General features: G+C 42.4%; 1 protein-coding gene across 3 annotated transcripts; it reads left to right on the top strand.

Annotated features, from left to right (window-relative positions):
- The first annotated feature begins 3,642 nt into the window (after positions 1–3,642).
- On the top strand, positions 3,643–20,611 carry LOC119655180 (PAN2-PAN3 deadenylation complex catalytic subunit PAN2). 3 transcript variants are annotated; one of them, XM_038060934.1, is made up of 22 exons: positions 3,643–3,840; positions 3,990–4,174; positions 4,246–4,415; positions 4,479–4,599; positions 4,664–4,857; positions 12,035–12,242; positions 12,304–12,696; positions 12,763–13,108; positions 13,153–13,292; positions 13,353–13,449; positions 13,512–13,610; positions 17,883–18,010; positions 18,081–18,254; positions 18,325–18,518; positions 18,579–18,735; positions 18,793–18,880; positions 18,980–19,148; positions 19,212–19,353; positions 19,415–19,623; positions 19,690–19,911; positions 20,003–20,112; positions 20,186–20,611. In XM_038060934.1, exons 1-22 carry the CDS (start codon positions 3,777–3,779, stop codon positions 20,350–20,352), a joined length of 3,777 nt encoding a protein of 1,258 aa, XP_037916862.1. In that variant the 5' UTR covers positions 3,643–3,776; the 3' UTR covers positions 20,353–20,611. The 3 variants fall into 3 exon arrangements, with proteins under 3 accessions (XP_037916862.1, XP_037916864.1, XP_037916865.1); XM_038060936.1 differs by having other exon boundaries at positions 13,165–13,292; positions 20,186–20,352; XM_038060937.1 differs by having other exon boundaries at positions 13,530–13,610; positions 20,186–20,352.
- The last annotated feature ends 2,879 nt before the right edge of the window (positions 20,612–23,490 follow it).

Raw genomic sequence — 23,490 nt, 5'->3', positions numbered from 1 at the left:
AAGCTTTCCCTGGACCGCGTTTAATTTCTCGTAGCAAGCATCCTTCTCTACTACATCGAAGGTGCTCAGAGGTGGCGGCGAGAAAGATGGGGCGGCAACCCTATCGGCCAAACCAAAACCAAGTGGTCGAGGGGAACCTCCATAGTGGTGGCACCGGGAGACGCTGTAATCACTTTGGTTTGCCGGCCGTGATTCAGTAGGCGAATGCCCCAAAGACCTAATCAGGGCGATCAGACCCGAGTCTGCACGGGGACTCATCTGAAGTGACAAATTGGTCACGAAACCTTACCAGGGGTATACTGGTACCATGGGAACCGGGAAAGCCCCTGGACTCACATACTTCGGGTGAACTCCTGTTGTATGTGAGGACAGCTCGGTTATTTGCGGTTGGCCCCCTAGTGGGAGTTTCATGGTGGTTGTGGTTGTGCTCAAGCGAGAAGAGACCTGCGGGCCTCGACGTGGTGTTGCGTATCAACACGGGTACCGTACTCCATAGTTCGGTAGAGATTTAGGTAATTCTTGCATCCACCAGTATGAATGCTAAGCCATGCACTTGGTATAGACTGGTACCGTTGTTGCTTGTCTCAGCGGGGTTCTGATTGTGGTCACAAAATCAATCCGTGTCTTAAGAGGACCGTAGGATTAAGTCTCACGACAGGTGCCTACGTAAAACACTATGGGCTTCTACTACATCGAAAGTCTCCCTTGGTGCGTAGCATTGTACAATTATGGTGCTGCCAGAAACCGGCTACCAGGTCAAGAGAGCGTTCCTTGCGGCAGCCGTCAGACATCGGATTCGCGTCTGCTGCTACCACGCGGCTGTTGTCGAGGAACGTGCTTACTTTCCAATCTAATCATAGTCCGTTTTCAATAGCCAAAGGTTATTGCCTTGAGGTCAGTCCCTATTCAAGGCGTTGTTGTTGTTCAGTAACAATAAAGTTTCAAAATTTGCAGGTTGCTAGCCCACAGAGAGGTCTCTCTGGAGCAGTGCTGGGAAATGCCATCTACTCCGGATAATTCCAGTGGTTTGAAAGGTCCCGCTACCCACCTTATCCAAGCTTCCGAGCTTACCTATTTCGCTACTTTCCAGTTCTCCTTTCTTCCCCTTGTGTTCGTTGTTGGGGTGCTAGCCAGGACATTGTCGCTTTTCACCGTAGGGGAAGACATCGGAAAATGAGTTCTGAGAAACAGATTTACTCTGTCCTCCTCAGTCTCAGTAAGTGTCCCATCTTTCTTCTTCAGACAAGCAGAAAATATTCCCTTGTCTTTGGCTATAGCTTTGTATAGCTTGGTTGTTTTTGAAGCTGTTCCAGTGTGCTTCCTTGATCATGTTACTATACGCAATCAGTTCATTTTCGTACCTCAGTTTCCAGTTTGTTTTGACCGGTTGAACATTTTTCGAACCTATGTTCTCATTCTGACTAGGTTCTTATTCCACCAGGATATATCCCTTGATGGCTTAATTGTCTTAGCCGAGCAGTTGGCTCAATGTACGTCAATGACGACCACCACTGTTTCCAGTTCCAGATGTTCTGATATCACCACAAATTTGTAGATGAGCCATGTTATTTTTCCACTGGGATTTTTAATTATTCTATTTATTTCGGAGTCAATGATGAATCTGCTTATTCCGTGATCCGACATAGAGTGTTCATCAGACACCCTCCAGTTCCTGACCAATTCGTTCATCAGAGTATTCCCTAGAGTTATGTCTGTCTAGTACTTTTTGCCTGGTGCTGGTTACGAATGTTGGAATGTTCCCTACGTTATATATTTTTAGTTTATTGCCAAGAAAAAGGTATTCACTTCTTCGATTACTGTCGCTGCGTCCGAGACTTCGAGGAAAAGTTGTAGCTCTCTCTCTTATTCTAGCAACTAGCTCCGGTGGGATCTGGATATTCGTCTCCTGGGAAGTAGCCCGATGCCACGACTGCCTCTCGAGTTCTCCCCCCGGTTTCCAGGGAGACTTGGACTCTACTCTACATATATATTTTGAATAATGTTTAAAAATAATGCAAGGTCTTGATTTTTCGCAATAAGAGTCCCAAATTACCTGCATATTTTCTCCTTGTAGATCACGAATCTGTCCCCAATACATCCAGGGTTCTTAAGCCAACACTATTCCAATGTTGACATTGAAGATTACCCTTGAAATCACTGCACTACTTTATCCTATCTTTTCAGCCTCTATGGCCTCCGGGATTCCTTCGGGGACCTGGCTAAGTTTTCCACCCGATGTCTCCTTCGAAGTATCTTTCCCCGGTTTTTCTCTATACATGTGCGCATTTATATTGCTAAATATATAGTTGATATGGCAATTTTGACGTTTAATTGCCTCCAGAGATCGGTCGTCTACACGGATCGTAACGAATTCACTTTTGCCCTCCACCTTGCTTCTGAAGACTCTCCATAATCGCATATGGAGATTATCATACTGTGCAATTAGGAGGCGCATAAGATCGTCCGTCTCTAGCGCTACGACTTTAGAAAAAGACTCTTTCGTTGAAATCTGCTCGTAATACTCTCGTCATCTATCCATCGTGGTTTGTTGATCGATAAACAAAGCACCATTCTTATCGTTAATGCAACAGAAGTGTTCAATATCCTGTGTGCATTGATATCAGCTTTTGACAAACCGATGCATATGTCTCTCGCTATCCTAAGTGTCCAGTTTATCATAAAGATCTTTGTAATGGACCGCTCGGGTAACAGCGATCGCTTTCTTTGCTTCTCGGTTGGCATTCTTGTAAATTTGCTAATTGGCCAGCGTTTTATCGTCGCGAATTTTGTGGTAGAGACGTTTCTTTTCACGGACCTTCATTTGAACAGCGTCATATCAAAGCCAAGTAGCTTGGTTGATAAACCGTTTACCTGACCCCGACGGTTCCGTGGGCCGCTTTGTGAATCTTGTTTTTGACTCAGTCGTCGAACCAATGAATTCCTCACGCTGTTTTATCGGTGGTTTGATTCGTACGACAGCAATCAACGGCCGATGTTAAAGTGTGGTGGTCTCGTAAAGAACGGCTTTGCAGTTAGTGACGGTGGTAAAATGTTATCATCATCAACGGCGCAACAACCGGTATCCGGTCTAGACCTGCCTTAATAAGGAACTCCAGACATCCTGATTTTGCGCCAGGTCTACCAATTCGATATCACTAGAAGCTGTCTGGTGTCCTGACCTACACCATCGCTCCATCTCAGGCAGGGCCTGCCTCGTCTTCTTTTTCTACCATAGATATTACCCTTATAGACTTTCCGGGCATATTATGGGAAGCATAATTAGCCATCTGCCAAAATATGTTAATTTTGCTCACTTTCAAACATACTTTATTCTGCTTAAATTTAGAAACAAAATAAAGATTATATCATAATCAAAATACTAAGCACACGTTGGAACTTTGAACGTTGAAGGCAACAATAGTTCCAAATATTTATAACAAGCAATCTAATCAAATCGGTTGAAAATGTTTCGCTATACTTCCTAACGAATTGTATATTATAAAAATCGAATATTTTCCGTATAAGCGACTGCTTATCATCCACGAAAGTAGAAAGTGACACCAATACCCAAAAAGTTTTTTATAGTGACTGTACCGGGGTCAGATGCAATCTCTACATTCACCTACCGATCTCTGTACGACACTTTTGAAAATATGTCAAAGTAGAAGAAGAACACAAGTATGCTATTGTTATTTGTTGACGTCGAGACAAAATTTAATAATTTATCGAAATATTCGGAAATTTTGATTCTAATAATTTGATTAGTATATAGTATTATGGAATATATGTACCTAGGCGCTGACGCCATGAATCCCTCTGAAGATATCATCCCCATCACGAGTAAGTAATCGTGCGAGAAATTGCATCGCATTTTCGAGTTTTGACACTTCTGGGTCCCTTTCTCCGTCACCTGTGTCTGCTCCATTTCACTGAGCTGAAGTTATTATGCAAAAGTGCGGAAGTTTTCACTGAAACCTCTTTCGTCGTAGATATGTATGAAGCTCCAAATCGACCGAATCAGTTTTCGCCTAATTTCCGACCATACAACTTGGGTGAAGCCGATCCGGAGTATGTGGAATTCTGTTCTGTACTGGCTGATGGGGGTGAACAATACAACGTAACGACGGTGGCTTACGATGCGTACGAGGAGCTCCTATGGATGGGAAATCAAGGGGTAAGTTATTGAGTGTCGTTCAAATGTTTTGTGACCGTGAGTCTAACTTTGATTGGCTGCCCCACACGCAGGGACACGTAACGTCTTACTACGGAGGAGCGATGCAGAAGTACACATCGTTTCAAGTGCACGCAACGGACATCGTAAGACAGATCACGACTATCGACAGCGGGATTCTAGCTTTGACACAGACGACATTAAGACATCAGATTCGACGCGGGATGCCTAAATTCACGCATAAGTCAGTACCGCGGTTGCCACTTATTATTGCGTTGCATTGATCATATATTCTTGCGTCTTTCAGATCACCGAACATGAAGGACAATCTCTGCATGCTGCAAATGTCCCCGGCTCGAGTACTTATCGGTGGCTATCAGGATCACATTATCGATTTTGATGTCCCTACCATCATGGAAACTAAACTGGTGAGGAAACTTGCAACTGCTTCTTTCCAGTGAAGGTCTAACCCCTCTGGGTGTTTGTTTTCAGGCTTATGTTGAGAATGCATGCACAATCTTGAGAAAGAACTCGCGCTGCGTGCTGGCAAGTGATACATTAGGAAACATAACGTTGCGCGATTTCAACTCACTCAACGTGGAACACACAATCAAGGCTCCTCACGGCAACTTATCGGATTTCGATGTTCAGGGGAATTACTTAATATCTTGTGGATTCGCGAATCGGTAAGTGTGATTGGAAAGAATCTGATTATATCAATTCTAAGAAGATAGTGCTCTTTGAGACGTCCCCTGAAATAAATTTTGTGCTCGTTCTTGGATCGCTTGTGCTTCCAATCTGTTGTTGTTCGAAAAATATTAAACATGAAAAGTCACAGCTGACAATATTAGTGCATGTGCCGTTCAATGGTATGTTGAGGGACATACTTTGTCGAAAGCATTCCCGAGTAAGACATAGTAATCAGAAATGCCCGAAATATGCCCATCGTATATTCGAAATGACGTGGGTTCAGAATGTTTACTTTGAATAGAGTTCGCCGTTTTATTTGTGCAAAACCAGGACTTCGATGTGTGTCTAGATGACATTTTCTTTTAAGGTCCATTTAAAAAGGAATTGCAGGCGCTGACAGAAGTTCCTTACATGCAAGGTCGGTTAATTTGGAGAGGAGATGAGAAGTTTCTGGCATCTCAAACCACCGCTATTTCGGCTGGCCTTTGCTGGACCAAATGTCTAGCATCAAGAACCCTTTTCTCCCAACAATTAGTGTGATATACTACATCGATAGCGAATGTCCTCTTTTTGGACGTGATTCTGGAATAGAATGTAGACTTCACAATAGGGCCAATTTACCCGTAGCCCCTCGTGATGATTTGATCAGTCCCAGTTTGAACGGGTTGCCCGGGATTTAATTTGTTATGAGCCGCTAGGGAAACATAATCGGTGTAAATCAATATGTAGGGCACTGACCGTTGCATGCCGAGCATGGCAGTGCTTATGATAAGAATGAAAGGGGTAAGAGCGCTCTTGTTTGGTGAATCCCGGCAGAGTCCCGAATTGGTTTTGTTGTACCCACCACAGTTCAATCTCTGTTCTTTAGATTACATATATAACTACATCAATTAGATGGTATTGTGGCGGAGTGACGTGATTAGCACACCTATTTTATATCAAATACATAAAATTTGTCCGGCCAATTCAAGTTCCGGATACTTTGTGAGAGGTACAACGAAGTTTGTTGGCCCGCGGAAAAGAAACGAGCTTAGAGGGCGATATTTATCCCTTTTTATTCTGATTTCATGATATCACGCACTGAACGCCAAAAGAAGTTAAATTATTCAGTGTGGGGCGGTGCAGAGACGCGCTGAACCGTCTGGGCGGCACGCTCAAGGTCACTCTTCTCTGGGTTCCCGGGCATAGGAACATAGAGGGGAATGAGCGGGCTGACGGATTGGCTAGGCAAGGCTCTGTTCTTGACAGTCCTTCGGCAAATACAGTCGGTGTTCCGCTGGCGGCTGTCGGGGGCCGAGTCTGCTTTCTTTCGTGAGTGCTGCGGGTTGGCTCTGAGGATCCGAGCCGGCTGGACTCTGCCTCCCTGCTCCCATAACAACAGTCACGGCCTTAGGAGTTTGTGCCACTGATACCTACCTACCCTACCATTCAGTGCATTGGAGAGAAACGAGAAACTCGAAGTACATATTTTACGTGCAAATTTGTGTATGCGGCAACCATCAGTGAAGTCAACATCGACGCTGTTTTCGCCAGCCAGCATTATAAGGGAAAATTATTTCAAGGCACAAATAAATCAACTTCATTCTTTCCTTTTTTGTAATTTTGCATTAGACATTTCCCATTGTTCAAGCCAAATTAAAAACGAAAGTGCCGCAAGAGACGGCACGGTTAACCCGCGGCCACGCGGTTTAATTATGCGCTCATCTGGCTGGACAAAGAGACAATTGAGCTTATCCCCGACGTGTTAGAAGATTGTTCCTATACGTGGTTACAAGATTAGCTCATTAAACGCCTGTCAGTAAGTGAAATGGCTAAGCTAAATCACTTATGGACAGAGCTAACGCTTGGTGATCGTACGCCAAACCAACTGTTACGTGAAGTGAAGCAAAGCTACTACAGTCTTTGTGGCCGCAGAGACTCCCGGAAAGCACACAGGCCATGTGCGGGGTTTCTGAATAAGTTGGCCGCTACCACAGAAGATCAAGAGGTTCTTGCGCAACGAGTGGTTGTCATGTGACACATCGACCCAGGTGGCTCAGCTGCAGCAGACAGAATTAGCGCTAACAGCCACTGTTTTGAAATTAGCAGAGATGGTCGGTGCTTCGCATTCGAGAAGTAGGACAAGATCACGGTCTTGATCTAGCTCTCGAAAAGGGCGATCGCGTAGTTAGTCGTCGGGACCCTCGACAAGTGCCAATGCATGCTGGTACCATTGAAACTTTGACGAAAAGGCCACGAAAGGCACCAAATCCTGCACTTTCCTCCTAAAAATTTAGGCTTGCCCGGGGCTCTGGCGACGGCTACCCGAAATAAAGCACCATGTCACCTAACAGTTCTGTAGTGTCAGCAACACTACCTAATCGATATTCGCGCTGAACTCTTGATTTCCCCCGCATCCTGGAATCGTCGACTAACATTACAAACCTTAAAACTCGCGACACCCTTAAGAATACCGACAAGAATTGTATATATGAGTCTAAGTCTTCGACCAATTTTTTTTACGCTTCATAATAACGGATTTCAGCACTGCCATCTTAGGCGCAGACTTAATGTGCCGGACCCCACAACCTCCCTTAAGTCATCAGGAGGAATCTCAACCTGCAGTCCCAACGCTCTTTCCATTGTTTTTGAAGGACATTGCAGACCCACGTATTCGTGAACTACTTAAAAAATACCGCAATATCACTACCAAGTCTAGTCTCTCTGAGCCGGTTAAGCAGAATGATCAGCATCACATCAGCGCTACTGGCTCTCTTATTTTTTCTAACCAACATCTATTACCAACTCAGAAGCTCGTAGTTGCGCTGAAAGTGTGAGATCTTCAGACAGTTGTTGGTCTTGACCACTTCATGTGGTCCTTAAACCCAATGGAGAAAGGAGATTTTGTGGCAATTATAGATGTCTAAATAATGCGCAGACGATTCCAGAACGATATCCTAATTCAGTCACTGCCCACTATCAATCAATTTTTAACCCTTGCCTGTCTGGAACGAAGAAAAATTTCCACTTGGTTGCGAGCTATTCAGGCATTTGGGACCACCAAGCAATAGCTGGTGGAAGCTACACTTCTGGCTTTCCGTCAGCAAGATGCACTCCTAGCCATATTTGTCGAAGCCCACTAAAAGGAACTACTGCCCCTGCGATCGTGAGTTATTAGCCGCATATCTCGCAATAAAGTACTTTTGGTATTCCCTCGGAGGCAAGCCGTTCACAGTGTTTGCTGACCATAAGTCTTTTCTTTTCTTCGAAACAGGAGCCTGACAAAGTGTCCCCTCGGCACTGAACTTTATCAGCCAGTATACTCCCAACATTCCACACGCGTCTGGAAAGAATAAGGTCTAGATCCCCGCGGCCGCCGATTTTCCGGAAATTTCAGAGTCGCAGACGGATGATTCAGTTTTTCATACTTTACGAGGACCGCTTCGAACATCTTTCTAGCCTGATCTGTCTAATCGGGTTAATGTCTTTCTTTCCGAAAGAGCTGACGAGCCCCTTTAGTTTTAGCTGGGGGTGGAATGCTGTAGCGGAGCGAGCAACTGCGTGACGAATGCACACAATTGTTTGTTCGCCATGACTTACAATCTTAAGCCGTTAAATATCTTCTGAACGTTGGGCATTGAACTTGCAATTTCTCAGCGGCTCAATCAGAAATGATTTTATGCACAAATGCCGTTTACCTTATACAAAATCAACGTCGTATCAATGGCCTTCTTGTAAAATGGTATAGAAGGGGTGATCAAAAAATACCCTGAGCACAATATTGACATAGAATTTCATATGACAAGCTTGTCTCGGTCGTGTAGGGTGCGTCCTTTTTTTACTCATCGTACCCATACACCCATGTTCCACCTAATAATAAAAATAATGGTACTTAATGGCTTTCAAGAAATTTTCGTCGTCATTTGCCATTTCAAGTAGTTGTATATTTCGGTATGTGTATTTCCCCAACTGCACACAAAGTTTAATGCCAGAGCATAGCCTCTGACCTCTATAAACAACGTATAATGGCAAAATGAGATTGGTCGATAGAAAACCAATAATCCTGAGTGGGCGAAGACGACCAAGAGGGGAGAGCTATTCCAAAACCTAAAAAGGAAAGAAAGTTGGTGAAATTGATCGTGGAGGTCCGCCTGCAAATACTGATGCTCCATCGAAATGTTCCGTCGACACTATTAAATCCTCTTCGCTTTCCAAGCTCGGGAATTTGAACACTTCGATCCCCACGTGTCATTAACCGATGTGTAGGTCCGCACTGGACATCGCAACGGGACATCGCGCGAGCTAAACCTGGGAATGAAATAAAAAAAACGATGGCTCGACCACTTAATTAAAGTTTCATCAACACCCATGCTCTCTGATAGCATCACAGAGCTTTCGGAATGGCGCACAGTCAAACGTGTCTTCAATGTCCACGAACACCCCCATAGCGTACTCGCCTTTCAGAGTTGCGTCCCCTATCATTGAAACCAAAGAATAAATAACAGACTCACAGGACTTTCCATGTTGGTTTTCATTTAGTGGGTGCGACCTTAGTGCCTACTCGCGAATGCGACGCTCAACGAGTCTCCAGACATTTGAGCGAAAATGATGTTAAGCTGAAGTTCTTCGCCACGCACGCCACCAATGCCAGGTGCTTTAAAGGATTCAAACGATAATATAACAGCTCTCGCCTTTTCATTGGTAACAACCGCCCTCGTAGTGTCCCAATTCGCCTTGCAACACCTTCGTGTTGAAAGGTTTGCAAAAATCACCATTTCTCTTCCACCCACTTCTGAGGCCTGTTCTCCCGGGTGGTGTACTTCCAAGAAAATCTGCATAGACAACTCTGAAGATCGTGAAAGTACCATTCGGTTTTCTAAGAGAGTCTAACTTGGCCTACTTATCCTTATTAAGGACTCTGGACAACCTAGAAGTCTCCCTTTCACCTTCCAGTTTCTCACAATATGGTCTAAAGGGGGGTCGTTTAAGTTTAACCAGTCTTCATCCTTACAAACTTTGCTTGGACAATTTAGAAGTCGTCTGGTTAATTTCCTGAGTCTTTCCAATTCTCGGTTCCACCATGGAACCGTTTTACCGCGTTGGCCTTGAAATGGGGCAAGCCTTTTCAAAGCACTCTAAAAGTGTGCGATTCAGAGTTTGATTGATTGATTGATTGATCTTCTATCGCCAAAAGAGTCCTTAGTTTTGCCAGGGAGCTCCACTTTGTCACCAAGAAGTGCATTGAACCTTGTCAAATCCGTTTTCCTAAGATTCTGTCTTTGTATTAGAGATTGTTCGCCTGCAATAGTCAGACTAAATTCTAAGTAACGGTGATCTGAGAGTGAGACTTCATCTAACACTCGCCAGTCTCTAATCAACTCTAACAACTTTGAAGTGCAGATTGTTAGGTCATTGCTTCACTTCTTCTCGTTCCCACGAATGTAGGGGCGCACCCTATGTTCGCAGTCATCAGACCAGCTGAAAACAGCTGAATGAAACAGTTTCTCTCTTCTAGGATTGCATTCTGACATTATTAAGGGAGTTGTTCGACTATCCTTTCTGGCTGACCGTAGACAACAGGTGCAAGTTTTCCACTGAAGTGGAGAGTCTGTCTTCCACAGATTTCTCCGTGGTGGTACATGAATTTGGTGAGGCCTCCAAAATAAGTGCCTCGGCCACGATCTGATTTCTCATTCGAAGCCTGTGACTTCTTACCACTTGGAGAGTTACAATCCTTTATTTCCATGTGTTTGTGGAAACCCTTAGTGTAATAGTAAACTACCACAGACTCCCCCACCACGACAGAGTTGTGTTCGAAAGGGAGTTCGCCACCGTCAATATAAAATTCCCCACACAAAGGCCTCTCCAAAAAAAAATCCCTTCTAACCCGATCGTTCATTCTCATCCTTCGGTCCAGGTCCCCCTGGTCATCACAAAATAAATTTACCATCGCCCCAGCCAGCAACAACATCAGGTTAGGGAACAAGACTTTTGTACGGAAGGTCGCGGTTCAAATCTCACTGGTGGCAGTGGGATTTGTATCGTGATTTGACGTCGGATACCAGTCGACTCAGCTCTGAATGAGTACCTGAGTCAAATCAGGGTAATAATCCCGGGCGAGCGCAATACTGACCAAATGGTCTCCTACAGTGTTACTCTAATGTACTTCAAGGCCCTGATCCAATATGGATTGTTGCGCCAATTATTATTATTATTATGTTACAGTTGAAATATTTAAATGGATCTTCGGGTTTTGGGGTAAAGTACCAGGTGGTAGATTCTTTCTAATAAAATAAAAATAATTTTATATATATTAAATTTTTGATAATTGTGAACGTCGGGACGGAAATTCGGAAATTGCAAGAAATATATTGGAAAAACTAAGAAGTACCGAAACATGAGAAAAGAAGAAATGCTGCATATTATTAAATGCACTCCACCGCCAAACTGTGGCTGGACAAGGCTAATGCAATATCGTATATGTCGCAAAAGCCGCGGACACTACAAATGTTGTTAATCATAGCATTTTTCGGCCTTCCTTTGGAGTACTGGTAAAATAGTCCTGTAACTTTTTGATCAGACCTTGTAACTTCCAACTTTTAAGAAATGCACTTCTTGCACTTGGGGTTATAATTTCCTTTAGATTTAATGAGGAGAGCAATACCGTTTTTGATCATTATAAGAATCGAAAAAATCCTATCAGATAAAAGCTGAGGAACATATATAATTTTTTTCCATTGAAAATACATATGAGATGAGATTCATAATAACTGTATGGAAAAATTATAAGGAGTTCGTTGCTAATATAGTAATAATCCTTTTCCCACCAATCATTTCGGTAGCTAAAAACATAGTTCAGTAAATAAACTTCTCTCTATTTCCTCATAAGAGAAAATTGCCATGACTGACAGAATTGCAATCATTTATCATTATATTTTCCCACATCATCAGGAAATTTATTATGATGTATTGATTCGCTCGCTAGTTTTCTCTTCAATAAATTTTCCGTAAGTAACGCTGAATTCCACTAACAGCCAGTTATATTTACAAAAAACATCTGCCGTAACTTCCGGTTTTATATTTTTATTCAACACTAGAAAATGGTGCCGTTAAAATTGACGAAAACACTTTTCCGTTCCGTAAACTAACTGCTTCTCGATAAATTTTCTAAACCTCATTTCTGATATTCACCAGGCAAGGAACCATCGCAGTAGATCGTTTTCTCATGGTCTATGACCTTCGAATGTTGCGGCTTGTTTCTCCGATTCAAGTATTCATTGAGCCAACGCTCATTCGATTTTTGCCGTCACAATATTCACGTGTAGCCATTGCCTCTAACCTGGGCGAATTCCAACTGGTAGACACAATCGAATTGAGTGAACCAAGAGTTTGTATGTATCAAGTAAGTGCAGAAAATTTCCAACGATACCTTTGAATAGTTTTAATATTTGCTTTTGTTTCAGTTGTCACAAATGGTTACTGCTCCCCAAAGCCTTTGTCTTGATATAAGTTCATCGGGCCAGGCAATGGCTTTTGGAGAATCTGGGCGAATTCATATGATTTGTGCGACCGCCTATCCGGAACCGCAATTCAATGCTTTTTCCCGTGAAACCGAGTTTCCAGATCCTATCGAACCACTTCCTATGATCCCCATTACTGACACAAATTTCCCGTTGTCATCCATTCCCCTTCCGCATCTTGTAACAGGAACACGGTATTACAGTGATTGGAGCCCAGACCTAATGGCTTTCAACTATCGCAGACCAAAATCCATTGACCCGGAAATATTGAATAGTATGAAGATGCAAGGACCCATTGGGTATGCGCCAAATCCACGACTTACTAGGAGAAATCAGGTGAGAATTACTTACCATCATAGAAAGAAATGTTTTACTGGAATGGAATCAATTTTTTTCAACTAGGTGCAATATGTTATGGACAGTAATGGATCAAATAGCACCGCAATCGCGTCTACAAGCACAACTAAAATAACTGAGTCCGGAGTGAAAATCATTCCGAGACGCTACCGCAAAGTTGAAATGAAATATTCCAAACTGGGAACACAAGATTTCGACTTTGAATCCCACAATCAAACCAATTTTGCTGGCCTTGAAGCAACACTTCCAAACGCTTACTGTAATTCGATGCTTCAAGTTCTGTATTACATATATCCGTTGCGTAAAAAGTTGCTTTCACATTCCTGCGCAAAAGAGTTTTGTCTGTCTTGTGAGTTGGGTTTTTTGTTTCACATGTTGGATAAATCGACAGGTAATTTAGTTCCTATCCAGAAAATTTCTAAGGTCTGCAAGCAGATTCTCTTTCAGCTGCATCTCCGTGTCAGGCCAGTAATTTTCTGAGATCGTTTCGTACTGTGCCTGAGGCGGCTGCACTTGGTTTGATATTGTCCGATCGCTATGCCTCGCAATCAATAAATCTAATCAGTTTGATACAAGTAAGTTAGATATCCCAAAAACTTTAAACGAGAATTTCATCAGAGGAAATATTCCCACAGAATTGGAATCGATTTATTCTTCACCAAATGCATTACGAAATTCTGGAGTCATCGAAGAACAACTATATAAATACCTTGCTTTACACAGGGGTTTATGGTAAGATCAGATACTTGGTTGCCTAAAAAAGGTATTCCTTATTGAAATAAAATAATTTGTAGAGGACTTTGTGACTTCAGGTTATGTTGATCCAGCTGTGATGCGACCGGAAGGACAGAATACTAATGAAGGAATCTTCCAATGCATTGACGTGAAGACTGGTAAGCAGTAGACGTAGGCTTCCCATTAATTCTAGTATTTTGAGACGAAACCGAAAAAGCTTTTTAGGACTTTTCATAATTAAACAAGTCGGGAAACCGGAAGCTGGACGCTTCAGGTACGAAAGGTTTTGTGTATTTCTTAGTACGTAGCACCTAATATATCCATATTTTATGTGAGAGTGTCCACTTTCGGGTGATATTGACATTCATAGTCTTCAATTTTCAAAGAAGCAACAAATTTGAGGTATTATAACTTTGTTAGTAATAGTGCGATTTCCACCAAACTTGGTAGGATCATGCTCTATATTATAGCCTATATCACTGCAAAATTTCATGGTACTAGAAAGAACGTAAGGGGGGTTTCTAACTAATTACAAAAAATTGTAGTAATATACTATTATTAACTTTATTTAAACAGATATCGGCATGGAAGGTATTTCGGAGCCCAGGCACTATATAATGGCAGCCTCCTGATTTTTTTCAGATTTTTCGGTTTGGTAGTTTCTGAGAATGGCCCCCTTAAAGAAGTGATCACTTTCAACCCCCCGCGCTCCCCACCCTTCCAACAAATGTCAAAACTAAGATCGGCTTTGAAAAGTACTAATTGAGACCTTTAATTTGATACCCCACATGACTATATTTGATGAAAAAAAATTGTACACCCCCCTTTTGCATGTATGGGGACCCCCCCTTAAATTGGACGTAAAAGGATGTAATTCACTGTATGCGTGAGCGTTCACAGTTCCCACCTTTCTACCAAATTTGGTGCCAATCGCTATAACCGTCTCCGAGATAAATGCGTGTGACGGACAGACAGACAGACAGACAGACGGACAGACAGACAGACAGACAGACGGTAAACCGATTTTAATAAGGTTTTGTGTTTACATATCACATGCAGTTGGCCCAAAAAGTAGATTTATTATTGCTTCATTTGTTCCTCTTAGACATTTTTTCTTTTCTACCTCTGCTCCTAGAACTACTCTAAACTCTAGCCTTCTTTAGTATTAAATATCAATCGGACTTTTTAAAGATTCTAAATTCATGACACACATATATTACAAGATTGCAATAGTTGCTTTCTAAAAAAGGCTAAACATTCGTTGAAGAATTTCAGCAACAAAAATCTGAGCTCTCTGGCCGAATAGTGAGCAAGTACTGCAACTTAGTTTTATCGAATGAAAATCATTGCGAAAATTGTGTGTGAGAGCTGGTAAGTTGAAGGTTACGCGAAAAATGCGGACTTGAGCTGGAAATTGTACAGCCCGTCATATTCTCCTTAAACATCGTCAAAGGACTCTAACCTGACGAATGAGGGCCTACGTCTGGCCAAGTTTGTCTATTATCCAAAATAGGAGGAGGAAATAAGGAAGACGAAATACGAAGACGTTGTGATAGTTGAGAGGGTACAGTGCCAGTCTCTCGATCTTAGCTCCGGCTTCGACTCCCGGCTGTCATGGATATTCGTATTCATCTTGTGTTTGTCTCGTTGCTGGTGAAGTTCTCACTGCACTGCATAAAGTGTGATGGTAATGAATTTCAAGCCCAGTCTCTCTGATAATGAAGGGGAAAATAAATAACGAGGGATATACTCTACACTCCGATCAGAAGACTGTAAGCGCGGCCATGAGCCCACCGGCAGATCAGAAGTCCCATCTGCCTCATTTCTTTCGTGTTGGAAGACCCTATAGGCGTTCCGAAAAGTGGAGTGTGGGAGCCTGGAAATAGATGGCATCTCGGAAAAGGAGAGGTCGGAAGAGGAAATGACCGGAGGTTATCATAGTCTACGAATGAGGCAAGGGTCCTACACTGATATTCTCAGGAGAGCCGAAGTTTACCACTTTGAGAGATTATGTTAGCCACATTAGATGGTGTCAGAAAGAAGACCTAATATTGGAGCTCAAGAAGAAATCTAAAGATGCAATCGTGGGAAAATTTTTTGAGTCAAATGGGAAAGACGTTAGGAAAGGAAACGAGCAGAAGAGCTAGCAGGCGGAGACCTCCATAATCTGAGAAGAATATAGGTGATGTCATTATGCAGGAGAACTTTTACGAGACCTTGGAAAAGGAGTTTAACCTTATTACATCTTAAGAGTCAACGATGAAAACGTTTCGGGAAGTTTTTGGGAGACACAAACCGCCATCATCTGCCTATTAGGGGATGAAGAAATAACAGTTGGCAGTGCGGGGAGTCAGAATGAAAAGCTGTGTCGCTTTAGGACATTGGAGGCACTTCAGATACCTTGACTTCGACCACATCACCAAAGCATGTACTTGTAGGAATAACGAGTGAATTGTGGGAGATAAACATAGAGCAGAGGGGTATATCATGAAGTGGTGTGGAGCTAGCCCAATTTGCACACTGTGGGAAGGGAAGGAGATGTCGACCATCCAGACATTGAAGGCAACAACAGGTGCTCGGAGTATAGAAGAGCTCTTAACGCGAATCGCAGATGACCTTGATAAAAATGAACCTCATTCACTTCCAGGCGACGTAAATCATCCGCGAACAATATATCGATATGATTATATCGAAGTCACGGGGGTGGCATTTGGATCAAGGATCGAATGGGCGCGGCAGCGCTATGGCCTTGGGTTGAACAAGTCTGTTAGGAAATAATGGAACAGCAGGTGGAAGGATTCATTAGAACGAAGGTAAAAGACGTTAGTATATATAGTGCTACCCTTGCCGAGCATGAGTAAATGCTTAGCGCTCTGATTTTGACGCGAAGGACGCTAGGTGAGGGCGTGTTTTGCACATGATTCTTGTAAATGTTGAGACTTCAAACATCTCCTCTGAAGTGTATGAGCGCCACTTCACCAAGAAGGGTTGTCTACAAATTAGTGAGGACTATGTTCACAGTGACCACCAGGCAATTAGCATAATGATCAAGAACAGATCGAGCTTGGAAAAGGACTCTGGGGTGGGTGAACTGGTGGGCGGCGAAAGCTTTTGAGGAGAACACGTTGCGAAAATACTGAGACCGAAAAAAAAATTGGCATACGGTTTCCTGCGAGATAACTACCGCAGGAAGTTGAGAGGAAGAAAACTGAGGTCCGAGAAGTACGAGTGCCTAAACGCAAACCCTCACAGCGAAGTAATTTCTTTATTTATTTAATGAACACGCGTGATTGGAGCTGAAGGGACCGGGGATGTTTATCAATGAACGCAAATTGCACACTGGTCCGGTGAAAACTGCTTTGCTTGCCTTTATTACTTCCATTGTCAAAGTGTTTGTTTTAATATAGCTTCGTATTCAGGATGACTACCAGAAATTTTGGGTCGCTTCATAACTGAGGCCGTACACTCAAAAGAGATGGGAGTTTGAGCTCATTCAGATTTTTCTTCAGGAAACTGGTCTCGTGAGATTCTTCCCTTCACACCACCCTTCCACCATATTGGACTCCGATTTGGTTTTAACCCCTCCAAAATATTTTGCGGACTTTTCACGATATGAGCATGCTCGTGTTATAATATATTGGACATCATACCCACGATAGAAGGTTGCGCAGTACATGTAATAGGACCCTCCTCCCCCCCATCATGTCCGTGCTCCCTGGCGATTGGTCTAAATGTGGTGTTACTGTAGTAAGCCTGGTAGAACGGCGATATCCACATCTAACCTCCCGAAGGCGTATGTTCTCCAATATATCTAGGGCTCCCCCGCGGGGTGAAGGTTTAGGTTGAGGTGACCCGCCGCAAGGCCACTATGTCATCTGGCCCCCATGAAAAGGAAAGGAAAACGGAGGCCACTCATCGCGTAAATGCCAGAGTTAGCTCAGAGCTAATCCTCCCACGCCCATCCCGCGCGCGTTAGGTTTTTGTGATTTAGTCCCCTCCCTTATTAGGCCGTTTGGTATTTTACCACTTTTGGAATTGAAATCTTCGGTGATGTCAATTCACCTCGAAACTTTACAACTCTATTAGAGTAGTTTACCCCGGGTGGGTTTAGTTTTGTTGACTCCTAACCCCTCATCTCGCCGTCCGGTTCCATACATTATCTCCCACAGTCGGTGTTCACGACTGGCAAATCTGTTATGGGAGTTTAGTGGTGTGACAGCCTTGGGGACCGTGTTGGTGCTAAGGTGATGGAACGCTAGAGTCTCATCGTAACAGAGCTGGCGCCCAACGTGGGGCCACAGTTGTTGTGTCCGTAACAACTTCGGATTGATTGAAGACAAGCTTCGACCTAGTATTCCAATTTTCATATCCTTCTGGTACCAATTTCCATCATTTCTAATGAAATCTCAAACCATTATTTTATTTTTCAGATGACCCTGAAACTAAAGAAGAGGAAGAAGTAACGGAAACTAGCAAAATAAATGAGGAAACTGATATCAGTAAACTTTTTGGCACAAAGCAGAAATGCATTAATCAATGTCTAAAGTGCAATGAAAAGGTTTGTTCCTACTTCCTGTGACTTAAACTATAAGCTTAAAGCTAAAGCCACCTTTTATCTATAAATGCAGAAAACCAAAAGAAACATCTTGCTTGTATGCAACTTAATATATCCTTCAAGCAGTAAAGAAAATGAGTTTTTTACATTCGGCCAAATCTTAAAGAGTTCGTTATGTGTTGAAAAGACAATTCCAACGTTTTGTGAGAATTGTAAGAAGTTTTCCCCAACAAACCAATATATTAAGGTAAGTTAGATGACAAACTCACAGAAACAAGATTTAGTTTTAAATCGAATAATTCCTTGAAATATTCCAGGTAACAAGTCTACCTCGTATCCTATCAATGAACTGTGGGTTGAACAATGAGAAAGACCTAACATTCCTGAAACGATTGTTGAACAGAAACTTTACAATACAGTCGGAGAGTCCCGCTGTGCCGAACACCATTAAACCCTGTCGTTATGGACTCAATTGTTCACGCGTCGACTGCCACTTTGTTCATCCAGATCGGTAAGATATTTTTTTATCTGAATTTAGGCAAATCTCTTAATTTCTCATACCTATTTCTAGAAAATCACCAACAACAAATGTATCTCAAAATGTACCACCGACATATAGACAAAATTCATGGTTTCCGTTAAGCTTTTCAATGCGCATTGATGAAAACGATGAACTCGAAATTCAAGTGGATGGTAGTGATAACGTCAACAATAACAAGCAAGAAGAGGTTTGTTCATTCCAGATATGCTCCTGGAAAATTATTGAATTCTGACTTTGATTCCAGTCTGCCGAAAAACCTCGTGATGATTGTGATAATAGTGCAGGCGAAAGTGAGTTATTTAGTAAATTTGAACAACCTCAGCAGAATGCTTGTAAGTAATTTGGGCCCCATTAGGCATGCCTTTTCAATCCATATCGTATTGAATCCAGAACTTCTATCACACGATCAATTTGTTTCTTCCAACTTCCAGATAGTGATAAATATAAAGACTACAATCTGACAGCTGTTGTATGCCAAATTGATGATGGCGTACAGAAAAACTTAGTGGCTCTAATTAAAATAGGAAAAATATATTATGATCTTAAATTAGGACCAACCGACGAGCAGCCAGATCAGTGGTACATTTTCAACGATTTCAGGTATTATACGATTCAGGACTTTGCTTTGAACCTTCGTTTCTAATTTCTTTTACCTCCGCAAAGTATTTCACCGGTTTCAATTCAGGAGTCTGTTTGGTATACCCTAGACTGGAAAGTTCCTTGTGTTCTTTTCTATACTAGCACTGAACTGAATGAAGTTGAGTGCGATGAAACGGAAGAGACATTCCTGAATCCATTCCTGCAGGTATTTTAGATCATAATGCGCAGAGGGGAGGAACCTTTACTACATGGGATTTCTCTTCCAGGATATAATAACTCCAATACATCCAACACGCAGTGATTCACTGTTTAAACCATTATCGTTGGACGAAATGCCACAACGTGGCGATCTTGTAGCGATGGATGCAGAGTTTGTCACATTGAATCCTGAAGAAAGTGAAATACGTCCAGATGGAAAAACAGCGACAATCAAGCCGAGCCATATGAGTGTAGCCCGAATAACTTGTATTAGAGGGTAAAAATCAAATTGAATTATCAAATGCTTCTAAACGCAAATTTCATGTGGAAATATTTTCAACAGAGGCGGAGAGGATGAAGGTATCCCATTCATTGACGATTACATATCAACACAAGAGCAAGTCGTCGATTACCTTACAAAATTTTCGGGCATCAAACCGGGCGATTTGGATGCAAACTTTAGCAGCAAACGTCTAACAACACTTAAGAATTCATATCAAAAGCTACGCTACCTTGTTGATGTGGGTGTGATATTTGTGGGTCATGGACTAAAAAATGATTTTAGGTAAGTTTACAGTTGTTGACATTTATACCATTTACTCTCTCTCCCTTACTGGCGGTCCATTCACTTTATTATTATTGCTGAAAATTTCCAGGGTAATAAATATGATCGTATCCCCGGATCAAATTATCGACACAGTGCATTTATTTCATCTACCGCACCACAGAATGGTTTCCCTTCGATTTTTGGCGTGGCATTTTCTAGGTAAGCATATCTGATTACTTACTCCGGAGATTTAAGAATTTGAATAACTGATGCGATTTCTCCCCTTTCCAAGGTACAAAAATTCAGTCAGAAACTCACGATTCAATCGAAGACGCTCGTACCACATTGCAACTGTACAAGCACTACCTACAATTGCAAGCTGAAAACAAACTATCGTTGGCTTTGAAAACACTTTACGAGCGCGGTAAGCAATTGTCATGGAAAGTCCCAGAAGATTAAAGGTAAACGAAGCGAAAGACAGAGAAAGTACAAAGGCGCACACGTTAATTTGATTGCGGGAACACGAAAGTGACAGTTGAAATACAACACAAGAAAGAAAACACTCAAAACAAGCGAGATTTTTAATGAAAAAGATAGTATTTATTTTGATAATATCAAATGATGGTATATATATTGTATACAACAAGGAAAATTGTAGTTTGTTACAAAAATTTTTACATTGTATAAAATACGAAAAGAAAGATTTTGAAAGATTCTACATCTATTATTTTTTATGAACAAATCCCTTAGATTTATTTGAAGTCAAGTTTCAGGATTGGATTTTGAATTTAGCAGACATTTCTTTCCATTTCTTGAGTGGTCAAAGGGTAGTATATGTCCCAGGGCGAAACGTGGATTGTTACCCACGATGGCGCATAAAACCTAGGAAACGCCTGCTCAACCAACACCAACAGCTCTACTACCAAACCCTATCTCCACCTCCACGTGGTGACCGCTGGGAGCCAGCTTTTTATTAACGAAAAGCTGCAGACGGAGAAGGATCCCTGTACAGAGATGTACAGGCCGATACCCTGTTCCAATATGATGCTAATGTAATAGCGTTCCAGGAGATGCATTAGGCATTGAACGCCGCCGCCTCTCAGCCTTGATGAATGTCAGAACATATAGGGGGGACAATATAGACTCGGATCACCATCGCGTTGGTATGGTGCTCCGAGCTAGAATAACAACACCACCCAGAATCCCCTCTGACAATCAGCAGGTGAGTTAACACTGAAGCCGTTCACAACACAGCCCTCCGCAACACCTATAAGAGGGAAATGGATGCCGCAATAACCGCAGTCAACAGAGGACCTGGAGATGAAGCATCAACAAATGATCTTCATAATCACCTGAAGAACGTTATCATAAATACGGCCACAAACATACTTGGCCCTAGCCGCAAGAGTCGGAACGGCTGGTTTGACGATGAATATAAGCTACCAATGGAACGGAGGAATGCCGCATACCGAGTAATGTTGCATCCTCAAAGAACGCATGCACGCGCGAAGACTTATCACGAACTCCATCGAGCGGAGAATCGACTTCACAGACGGAAAAAGGAAGCCTGGGAGAACCAACAGGTCTATGAACTTAAAAAGTACAAGGAGCAACCGCACCAGGTGCGCAAGTTTTACCAACAAGTCAGCAGGATGAAGCCTTACACACTGCCGAGATAAAGAGGGAAATCTGATTTCCGACAGAATGGGCATATTGGAACGTTGGGTTGAGTAATTTGATCAACTGCTGAACACCGAGAACATTGGCGAGTTGGAGGTCCCGCCAACTGAAGACGACGGACAAATACTGCCACCATCAAGTATAGAAGAAACAGTCGCTGCAATTCATCGACTTAAAAATCATAAGTCACCACGAGCTGGTGGAATTACAGCCGAATTGGTTAAATATGGAGGCGACCAATTACACCAAGTGGTTCATCAACTTTTACTCAATCTGTGGAACAGCGAATCAATGCCTGACGACTGGCAAAGAGGCATTATCTGTCCCATACATAAAAAGGGAGATATCACACAGTGCAACAATTATAAAGATATCACGTTGCTGAGTACCATCTATAAGATATTCTCCTCTATCTTGCTAGGTCTGATAGCCCCATACGCCCAGAACATCATTGGCGCATACCAAAGAGGCTTCACTTCAGGTAAATCAGCAACTAATCAGATTTTCTCTCTGCGGCAAGCGATGCGAAAAGTTTTTGGAATATGGACATCAGTTGGACCATCTTTTCATAGACTTTGAAGCTACCTATGATAGTGTAGCCAGGGTAAAACTGCATACGGTCATGGGAGAATTCGGTATCCCGACGAAATTGATAAGACTGACTAGGTTGACCCTGACCAATGTGCGAGGCCAGATAAAAGCAACAGGATCACCCTCAAGACCATTTGACATCAACAACGGTCTACGACAAGGGGATGCCCTATCATGCGTCCTTTTTAACCTGGCCCTCGAGAAAGTGATCCGTGATGCTGAGGCAACTGCAAGGGGTACGATCCTCTTTAAGTCCACCCAACTACTGGTCTATGCTCACGATATCGACATCATAGGAAGAACGACCCGAGACATACAAACTGCCTTCGTCCAGATCGAACACGCGGCGATAAGCGCGAGTCCTTGGGCTGTACATCAGTGAAGGCAAGACAGAATATATGTGGCAACGTCAACACCAAAAATCAACCAACCAACAACATCAAAGCGCACTAGTCAAACGGGAAGAATCAAGATAGGAGACTACAACTTTGAGACCGTTGATAATTTCTCGTATCTAGGGGGGACGTCTAGAGAGCTATAATGCAGAATTTAAAGGAGAAGCAATAACGCGGCTGTTAAGTCGGGAGATTTATTTTTCGCAGTCGAACAAGAGAGAAAACACACCTCAGGAAGAGCTTTTGTAATAACCACCTTGAAGACATCTGTGGTGAAATCAAGATCGGCATTTGATCAAGGGTGTCTGAAGACTAAGTAATACAGAAGTGAAGATCTCCATTGGCATATCAGGAAATCTTGGCAACCATGCATAATGGTATTCACCTTCTAATTGCAAGGCAGGCTATGATAGTGTATTACGGTGATGATATAACAGTGATCGCAGTTATAAAGCATCTTGTAATTATCCGAAGCAGTAGCTGCTAAATGCTTGTATAAATGGGGAAAAAAGGAATACCATTTTTCCCTAGATTTATACCTGTAGATGGAACTTGGGTTCATCATTAGACACATGAAATTAAACAACAGCAAAACAATGGATTGGACAGATGAAACAATTTTTTCGACGACTAAGCTTATGCCGACTGTTTTTTTGCGATTTAAAAGGAGAGTGGAAAAAAAGGAACGCATCTTTATCGCAATGGCTAAAATCAACGTGGTGAAATTCGAATTATTCTTCCATCCAGTATATTGACTAGATGTAGTCCTCAACAACTATCATTTGTTTACAAACCTCAAAACATGGCTCGGATGTACAGAATGTAAGGGCAACGTTGGAGTTATCAATGCTGTAAACGCGTATTTTAAGAAATTTAATGATTCACACTATGAACATGGTATCGCTGTATATGAGCACATTATGAAAAATGC

Source organism: Hermetia illucens, chromosome 4 (genome assembly GCF_905115235.1).
Source record: "Hermetia illucens chromosome 4, iHerIll2.2.curated.20191125, whole genome shotgun sequence".
Classification (NCBI taxonomy): Eukaryota; Metazoa; Arthropoda; class Insecta; order Diptera; family Stratiomyidae; genus Hermetia; species Hermetia illucens.
Note: the sequence above shows the minus strand (reverse complement) of the source record. Positions and strands in the feature narration are given on the sequence as shown.